Source organism: Sinocyclocheilus anshuiensis, unplaced genomic scaffold (genome assembly GCF_001515605.1).
Source record: "Sinocyclocheilus anshuiensis isolate Anshui unplaced genomic scaffold, SAMN03320099.WGS_v1.1 scaffold194, whole genome shotgun sequence".
Taxonomy (NCBI): domain Eukaryota; kingdom Metazoa; phylum Chordata; class Actinopteri; order Cypriniformes; family Cyprinidae; genus Sinocyclocheilus; species Sinocyclocheilus anshuiensis.
In genome coordinates this window covers 579,872-589,622 of record NW_015546074.1, presented here as the reverse complement: position 1 = coordinate 589,622, position 9,751 = coordinate 579,872, and the positions used below count along the sequence as shown (strand labels likewise).

The 9,751-nt window shown below is 34.2% G+C and overlaps 1 protein-coding gene across 1 annotated transcript; it reads right to left on the bottom strand.

Moving 5' to 3' along the window:
* Positions 1-1,613: 1,613 nt before the first annotated feature.
* Positions 1,614-8,788, bottom strand: LOC107699819 (TPA-induced transmembrane protein-like). Its single transcript, XM_016501213.1, has 9 exons — positions 8,613-8,788; positions 8,243-8,343; positions 7,082-7,162; positions 6,672-6,743; positions 4,603-4,738; positions 3,841-3,983; positions 2,400-2,470; positions 2,058-2,227; positions 1,614-1,847 (listed from the first exon to the last, which is right to left on the bottom strand). Exons 1-9 carry the CDS (start codon positions 8,632-8,634, stop codon positions 1,840-1,842), a joined length of 804 nt encoding a protein of 267 aa, XP_016356699.1. The 5' UTR covers positions 8,635-8,788; the 3' UTR covers positions 1,614-1,839.
* Positions 8,789-9,751: the final 963 nt, after the last annotated feature.

The following is a 9,751-nucleotide window of genomic DNA, read 5'->3' as shown; positions in this document are numbered from 1 at the left end:
AATCAGGCGAATCTGATCTCTTCTGCTGAAGTGAACTGTAATAGAGAACATCTATCTTAACATAAAATCACATTCAAATAACTGCCATCCTTTTTTATAAGATACAAGTTATTTAATAGAGTGTCCATTCTAATTACATCCTGGATAAAGTTCTTCATGTCTGGATGTTTGTGTTTCATAATGGTAATGGAGTCTCTAGCCTTGATTCGGGATGGGGGGAAAATACTGTAAATAAGTCAGTCAGTAGCCTAAAAGTAGGCCTAAGTAAATAAATAAATAAATATAATTTAAAGGGGTCATATGATGCTTTTTTAAAGATCATTACTGCGGTTACTGAAACCACGCCTTCTTTCTTTGCGTGCACATTTGGGCGGCATTACGCAAATATTTCCACATAGTGAGGTAGATATGTGGGGGCGTGTTAGAACGAGCCGTTTTAGGGGGGTGTGGCAGAGTCTTAACTTTGATAAAGAATATCTCTTTGGTTTTGAGACTTTAGTCTTTGCAACTTCAGGGATCTTATCTATGCACAATCAGCTTGTAACACTCCAAAGAGAAAGGAAAACTTGAAATCGCATCATATGACCCCTTTAATTAAATACATCTGAAAAGTAGTCTAAATTGGTTTCTTAGTCAACAGTTATTGTGAATAATGGCCTGGTTTATACAGTACTTGATCCATCCACAAGACTGTTGAATAAGAATCTGGTGCAAAAACCAGGACTGTTCACACATGACGTTTTATTAAAAAAAAAAAAAAAAGAACTGTTTTTAATGTCTACCAATTATTCAAAATAATTATAGAAAAACATGCAATGATAACAAAAACAAAAAAAAGAATGTTTATATATTGACAAGTTTCATTTGGGGTTAAACTGTCTCTTTTATATTTGTAACTTATAGAATGTGAAACTTTCAGGCTAGTTATATAAGCCTGTTTTGCGTGTGTGTAAAATCTATTTGTGAATGTGTTTTCTCATGTTTGGCTATTTAGTCTTAACAATTATCCACTCTCAAAAAAAAAGAAAAGCATAACTGAGCCAATACCCTCTAAAAATTTACCTTTGTACCTTTTTTATCACAAAATAAAATGAGGGTCCTCAACGTCTAGATTATAATACATATGAGTTACAGATAATTGATGTAGACATACTGTAAAATAATTCCATTATAGCACCTCAGCACAAATGTTTATTTAAAAAAAAAAACATTTTTACAAAAAAAAAATTTCACACGCATACAAAGAATTGCTCCACAGTGATTAAAAAAATGGTCCAGTCTTGAATCAATAGAAGTCAATAAAAGTACAGTACACTTATAGTATTATTACAGTAAATCATCCTGGAGAAACATGGAAGCTAACATCATATTAACAGAATTGGAACTTCCATATTCAGTGTTTGGGTTATCTTTTGAGACTAACTGTGACAAATGTAAACCTTCATATTCCTAAACAGTAAGCTATATCTATTTATTCTAAAATATAATAATAATAATAATAATAATAATAATAATAATAATAAAATGCAAAAAAATTGTGTTACTCTACTCTTTTTTTAAGTGTTTTAATTAAGTGTTTTGAAGTGTTAAATATCTAAAAAAGTTATTTTTATATAAATTGTGTAAAACATACTGTATGAACACTGACCTACTGCAATGCTATTTTGAAATGAACCCATAAAGACTGAGATAATTATTAATGGTGGATAATTAATATTATTAAGAGATCTGTTAAAGAGTCCAGAAGGCAATCGAATTAAATAATGTGATGTATGGAATGTTCTGTTTTCTGATGAGGGTTCCAGAGGTTCAATTTACAACATCCAAAGTTTGGCATGTCTACCCAACTGAAAAACAAAAGCAAACAAAAAACAAGAAAATCATAGAAAGGTCTACTAATAAAACAAAAACTTACTACTTTTTTTTTTTTGTCTATATCATTTCCATATTTATACTTTTTATTATTAGCTATAATGGTTAGGATAGTGCTGAAGATTTTTATTATTTATTTATAAATGTATTATTATTATTATTTCATTTGATAAATATCTCCTCACCTTCCATGTGGAGTGATGTTGGTATGATATAGAAAGGGTCTCCAGCGTCTCGATCATACAAGTGTTGGAGCAGCACATTTTTAACCATCTTTAGACTCAGAGTGTAGTGTATCAACTCCTCATGTTCTAAAGGCATCATGAACTGGAGCTTAAACTGGGCTGTAGTGTCTCTGTATCGAAGCACAGTGTTAAAAAGTCATTTTGGTTAACTTTAACTTGATATAAATGAAATGTGTTTGCCTGGGCCACACCAAAAATGAGTGGACAAGACTTAAAGGCACACTACGGTATGGACAAGCAAATAGTAGTAAAATGTGTCAGTGGAGTGTAAAATTGACTCACTGGAGATTGTTTATGGTGACACTGTTAAAGTACCGCTCCAATGCAGGAGAAGAACTGTAGACTTCCATCAGCTGAGGGTTGATCATGGTGTATGGGAGAAACAAACATAGAGTGAATGAGTAATCATACATGTACATAGCAAAAAAAACAAAGCAGTGCTGTTTTTTTTTTTCATTCTACTCCTGGATGTTTAACTTATCTAAAACACGTGCTTGAGTCAGTCTACTACTGAGCTCTGTTAAATCAGATGTGTTAGATAAGCAAAACACCCCAGATATGCAGTGCTGTGCCACTAAGGAACAGCACTGAGAAGGAAACAAAAACCACACACACTACCACTGTGAAAGCAGAAGTGCAAGTTGTGGCGCATCCTGCTCAGGGCGGTTAGCTCACCCACAAAATGAACATTTCATCATTATTTACTCACCCTCAAGTTGTTCCAAATCTCTCGGACTTACTTTCTTCAGTGGATCACAAACGGTGGGTTTTTACAGAAACTCTTGACTTGTGCAGTAGCTTTAAACAGTGATGTCCAATGAAAGCATAGTTCTTTTGAGTCAGATTCTTTTCCACGAATAAAGAAAGTCATACAAGTTTGGAATGACATGAGGGTGAATAAATGACGTCAGGAGGGAATTTTCATGAGTGAACCATTTTTGGGTAAACTGTTCCTTTAAGACAGATGTCCTTAGTGACAATGATTCAAGGTTTGCATTGTCACAAAAAAATTATTTCAAATAAATGCTGCTCCTTTGAACTTTCTATTAATCAAAGAATTCTGGAAAAAAAGTATTATGGTTTCCAAAAAAGTATTAAGAGTTTTCAACATTGATAATAACAATTTTAAAAAATTCAGCAGCAAATCAGCATATTTGATTTCTGAAAGTATCAAGTGGCTCTGAAGATTGGAGTAATGATGCTGAAAATTCAGCTTTACATCACAGAAATAAATTACATTTGAAAACATATTCAAATAGAACTGTTTTTTTTTTTTTTATTCTATTATTTTACAATATTACCGTTTTTTCTGCTTCTAAACCCCGGAATGTCTTGCCTCATAGACACCCCATGTAAGTGTTGTAAATGCACTTTTTATTTGTTCATACAAACTGGGACGAGTCAAAATCATTTTCTGTGTCAATTGATAACATGTCAGATGCTGTCCATAGAGTCTAGCTTGTACTAAACATGGAACATTTATTTAGTTTCAGATTCAAGATTAGTCAGGGAAATCATGTGAAACATTTGAAAAAAAAAAAAAAGGTGAATATTTAATCTTTAAATCCATATTTATTTTTAAAAAATAAATGCATGTCTCTGACTTTCTTCACACGTCAGAGTTTGATCTGTTAAGTTACATAAAGCGTATGAATGGGTTTCTCAAAAATGCTTCACAGGTATCTACAATTTCTAGTATTGAATAGATCATTCTTGTTATTACCTGCTGTTCCAGCTCTATCATAGTCTCTTCATCCTGAGAGTCTGAAGTGAAATTGTTAGCATCCAGAGTAAAATTTCCTCTGAAGAAGCGTGCCACCACAAATGATGATTTGTCATATTTTTCATCCTCATCGTCATGAACAACTTTAAAACACAGAGGGTTGCAAAACAAAACTAAAATACAATCAGAATGTTATACAGGAATTACTTAAGAAACATATGCTGTAGTTCAGTCATCTTGGAAACAGCTGACATTTTGGCAAATGTATAGAGGAAGGCTCGTCTGATCTCATAATTTTAAACATCAGTATCAGAAGACCAAGCCAGATATGACTGGTGTCAGCTAAGAATTCAGGATGCACTTGGCCAAAAACGAAATGTTATTTAATAATCAATTAATTAATCAAATGTTTTTGATAAATCAACACTCACATAAAAATGAGTTGTACAATTACTAGACATGAGATATTTCAGTAAGTTGTATTGTTTCCTTCAACATACAGTACATTATGATGTTCATTTTGTGCTAGAACTACAATTAAAGAGAAAAAGATGCAATCTGTTATGCCACAATAAGAGTGTTAAACGTAAAAAAAAATTATTGTTTGTATTTTGTGATCAAATTGACAGAATTTGAAAGCTGAGACTTTGTTTCCTATTAAAAGTGCATAAAAACAGCAGAATGCATAGCCTAACAAATTGGACTGGTAACATTAGAAATAGCATTCACAGAAGACAAAGAATCTGAATGGAGCATCAGTACCTGCACACACAATAATTGAGATCCCAATAACCAGAGCAATGGCAATAAAGATTAGAAGTAGCAATGTCCATAGTTTGAGTTTCCACACCACCACCTCATTCAGTTCTCTCTTGACCCTCCGCAGCTCCCTTTGCCACTGCAAACACAAAGAGGTAGGGGCCTATGAAATCCGTTACATTTTTTCCCAGATTCTGTTTTATTTTTTTCCAAATTCCAATTTTCTGTTTTAATGTTTCTGGATTAAGGTTTTTTTTTTTTTCCTGTTTACATTTTTATAGACTCTGTTTTAATGGTTACATTACATTTTATTAATCAAAAAGCATGTCTAATTAGTAGAAATCATGAAACGTACGCAATTTAACAGCAGTTTATTAAAAATGTAACAAAAATAACATTTTTGAATTATTTACATATTTGAGGCACTATACGTTTTTATTTTTTTGTTTCTAAAAATTAATTTTATTTTTACCAAATTCTGTGTTTTCCATTAATTTTCTGGATTCCATTTTAATGTTTTCATTACATTTTAATAATCAAAAGCATCTCTAAATAATAGATTTTATTTAAAAAAAATGAATTTATTATTATTTTATTTCTTTTTTTCTTAGAAATACTTGTGTATTGTATTTAGTGTTGAGTATTTAGATTTTTCTGGTATTTTTTATTTTTTTTGTAAATATTCCTTAAAAATAATGTTTTAAGAATTTTACATTTACATTTACATTTAGTCATTTTGCAGACGCTTTTATCCAAAGTGACTTACAATTTGGGGATACATAAGGCGATTCTTCTTAAAGAGGCAAACAGATACAGGAAGTGCTTGTAATACCAAGTTTCTAGACATTGTTCAAATAAGTACAAGCTAGAAAGAGAAGGAATAAATAAAGAGAGAGAATTTTTTTTTATAATGATGATGAAGAAGTCAAGTAGCTTCGAAAGAGATGAGTTTTCAGCTGTCGCTTGAAAATTGTCAGGGATTCAGCATTCCGGAAACACATTTCATTACACCAAATACACAAAATAATGTTATTTTTAGCAGCATCATATGACCCCTTTAAAATGCTTATGAAGTGACTCTCAGAGCAGACCTAGAGATTATGTTCATGTACTCATATATTGAGGCGGCAGAGGCTGAAAACAACACAAGTGTCTCAGGTGCTTCAGTATGTGTGTAGTAAACAAAACCTTGCGTCTGTGCCATTCATTCACACAGAGACGCAGAACATGAAGGTGTCAGACTCTGTTCCGTGTTTTGTGGTTGTTTTGCTCCTCATGTGCCTTCCTTTCCCATGTTTAATTTGTCCCAGGTGTTTCCCATGATGTTTCATTGCTCCCAGGTGTGTCTCGTCATCCCCTCCTCCTGTGTGTGTATAAATAGTGTTCCCTGTGTGTGCTCCAGCGTCCGGTATTGTTCAGGTCATGTTCATGTCATGTCTCCATGTATTGCGTGAGTGTTCCGTGTTCCTTTGTGTAAATAAAAACCCAGTTGGATTGATGTACTCCTCGTCTCTCTCCGTTCCTTGCTCCTGACTCTGCTCAGCAGTGCGCCCGTGACAGAAGGATTCATATTTAAATGCATATTTTGCGGCTTAATATTCGCAGACACTAGTCCATATCACGTTTTGATTTAAGTGTACTGACATACTTTTGATTTATTCATCCAAAAATTGGCAAATTCAGTGACATTCCGCGTTATACAGTAAATTCCATTTTTATGACTGGATTCTGCGATTCCGTACGCGTTTTCCACATCACGGAAATCATAGGGCCCTACAGAGGAACAGCCACAAGGCTTTCTTACTGTACCTCAGCGTTGTTCAAAGCCAAGCTGTTTAAATTACAGTAGACATATTTGCTTATGTCAGTGGTTTCCAATCTTGGTCCTGGAGAAACCCCAGCATTACACATTTTAGATGTCTCCCTAATCAACACAACTGATTCAACTCATCAGCTCATTAGTAAAGACTCCAAGACCTCAAATGTGTTTGTCAGATAAGAGAGACATCAAAAATTGATTATTTCACATGTAGACATACTCCAAGTAATGGCTTGTTGCTTTTCAAATTTACCTTGGGTTGAGTTAGAGAGTCAATATCGACTCCATCCCCATGGAGGTGCTGTTCCCTATTGTTCTCAGTGACCTGAAAACACACAAATCCAGATAGACCAGTCAAACTAAACTGAAGGATCAGTTTGCAGCCTAAAAATCTGCATGCAGTACAAGGTGTCAGGGCAGACATAATAAGTGGAGCTTACTTGAATAACCTAATTATGAGTGAAACAACGTATTGTATAGATTAGTTTGTCAATTTTTGTATTTGTCAATCAGGGAAGCGTTTCCCAAAAGCAACTATGGTCACAAGTTCCGTCATTGTGAATGTATCTTAAAATAGTTTTGCTTTGGTTCAAAACCATTATAGTTTCATTCAATCAATTAATTTCTTCAGCCAATCAAAAGTTATGAGTAAGAGGCATATACCTGTGGTGTTACTAGAAGAGGGGACACTTCATTTCTCTCTGATCTTAGGTGGTCTGAGCAAGTGCCATTCCCTGGAATCACCTGTGAACATTTGTGACATAATTTATACGATATATACATACATTAAGAGAAAAACAGTTGCAGTGTATACTGTATATCTTTAGAAGAAATTCAAATATTGTGACAAAATACATTTTGTAGGGTGCCACAAATTTGTTACAATTTCCAAAGGGTGCCGCGACTAAAAAAAGGTTGGGAAACACTGCTTTAGACAACAGCCACTAACAAAACAGTAAAAACATTAAAATGGTACAGGCCAGGTGCAATGAAGAGGGTCCATAATAAAGAAAAGAGTACATCTTTTAAATGTGCCAAGTGTTCCAGGTGTGTGTGTGTGTGTGTGTGTGTATATAAATATATGTACAGTGTGTGTGTGTGTGTGTGTGTGTGTGTGTATATAGGAATTTGTCCAAAATTATATGTATTTTTATAAATATGACCAAGAACATAAAAGTGCCCATAGTCTAAGAATCACCCATATATAAATAATTATTAATAAATTATCATAAACAACTTTACATTTTTGAGAATCATACCACATGACATTTTACAACCTGGGCCAGTCTTGCTTTGTCATAAAAAGGCCAGATTATAAGATATTTCAAGAGACGTATTGACTTTTTATGGCCATGTACCATAGTAATCATATCCTTTTCAAAAGAACCACTAAACTAGATGAAGATCTGCTTGGCTAGGCTGGGAAACCAGTTTAAACCAGCGAATATCATCTTAAATTAGCTAAAACCAACAAACGAGGTTAGACTTTTCATCTGGGAACATGGTATTCTACCTTGGAGTACAATGTAGCCTAAATAAATATGAATATGGTAATCATTCAGGTCATGGCATGTATTTAGTTAAGCATTAAGGTACCACCACAGTACCTTTTGTATGGGATTAAAAAGTAAAAAAAAAAAAAAAAAGGTTTTCTTTCCATCGATTTTACGATCAAAACAAAACAACAATGGAAGACACTCAGGGTAAAACTTTAGTGTTCTCTTAGTAGAGATGGACGTTTGCGCACTTGCACAATCTTGAGTAACTAAACGTGTCAATGATCTGAAGACAAGATGAATAAAGGATACATTTTTGACAACTTACCTCAATCGTTTGGTCACTCGAGACGTTATTGTTGTCACAGACAACTTGAATGTGCTTCAACTCCAGCGCGTCGGTCATACTTCCATAGTCACTATCCCAACCTGCGGAAAGACCCGGAACTGAGGCGTGTAAAAGACGGGTTGCGAAAACGTTTCACCGGGTTTGTGTTGTGGTTAGTGAACAATGTTCCCAATTGTTACATTTAGCTAATAAAGGATAAATCATTTGATTCCAGGTTTCTTTTCAATGTGGATGCGGCTGATACTGATATACAGATGAAATCCAAGTGTTAAAGAGTGTCTCGTATTTCAGTTAGAATTTGACTAAATGAAACGAAACTGAAGTAAGCACACAGTGTTAGGCTACTTACAGGAACTGTGAGAAAAGGGCATTTGAAGGCAAATAATATAAAGAAGCAGGCTAACCCAATATATGGATATATGGGAAAACGTGTGCTTTTTACTGTGAGGTTGAGTCACCAAATATTTGGCACTTATTATGTCATTCCAACTAAACACAGTGTCAAGGCATCGCCCTTGTGGACACATAGGTGAACTGCATTTTGTGCACATTTAAAAGCACAGATTCATTCGCCTTCTCGCACTCGTGTCCGTTGAACACAAGAGGGGAGTTGCTTGAGTTTTCAGTTTTCAACAGAATGATATTTAACTGACAGCAGTGTTCTTACACCTTTGCCCAAATGAAATTCAAGCATTTTCAAGGTGCACTTTCAAGCTTTTACAGCACTTTAGAACTGTAAATGACATGTTTCCATACATATTTCTTCATGTTGAAGGGGTGGATTCTGGAATTCACTGCCACTTCAACATATATATCCTTTCGAGTGGTTTATTAAGTTACTATTAAGTAATTAAGTTACTATTAATTTATATTATTCTTTGGAATATTAAATGATTTGAAGGACGTCCCCATGTGAAACTTGAATTGTATAAAATGACATTTGCTCTTTCCATGGTTTGAGAAAAGCACCCAACACATTAAAACATACATTTACTCTTCTGACTTACTATGACAGCTTAGGTCACAAAGGTCATTAGGGCCTCTGAACTACATGACCAATTTACAGTTAAAGCATTTGCTTTATTTTTTATCTTAATATTGAAGAAAATAATGAAGAATATTGTTTGAAACATCTAGCTGAGTTGTTGGGGGGCAGTGGCCCCGTGTCAACAAGCTTGGCCCCCCTAAATTTGAATCACCAAACAAATTTGTGTGCAACGCAGCTTGTCCTGTGACTGTAATGAAAAAAAAAGTAATTAATTGTGCCAGCATAACTTTTATGTCAAGAGGAAATTACTCAAAGCGAGAACGCATGCAGAGACTACGTGCTTCAGAGAGCTTCATATATTCATCAGAGCTGCACCAAAAAAAAAAAAAAAAAAGATACAGGAAACGAAAATATTTAATTTCAGTCATGTTCACGTAGTAAGAAATAAACTATCCAAGTGTTAGTTAGTATCTGTCTGTGCAGGACTGGTCTCCAGGGAA

Coding starts and splice junctions, on each gene's coding strand:
- LOC107699819 (XM_016501213.1), bottom strand. CDS start 8,634: ATGCCCTTTTCTCACAGTTCCT. Junction 4,739..6,671: donor ACTCTCTAACTCAACCCAAG/GTAAATTTGAAA, acceptor TTGTGTTTGCAG/TGGCAAAGGGAGCTGCGGAG. Junction 2,228..2,399: donor GTCACCATAAACAATCTCCA/GTGAGTCAATTT, acceptor GCTTCGATACAG/AGACACTACAGCCCAGTTTA.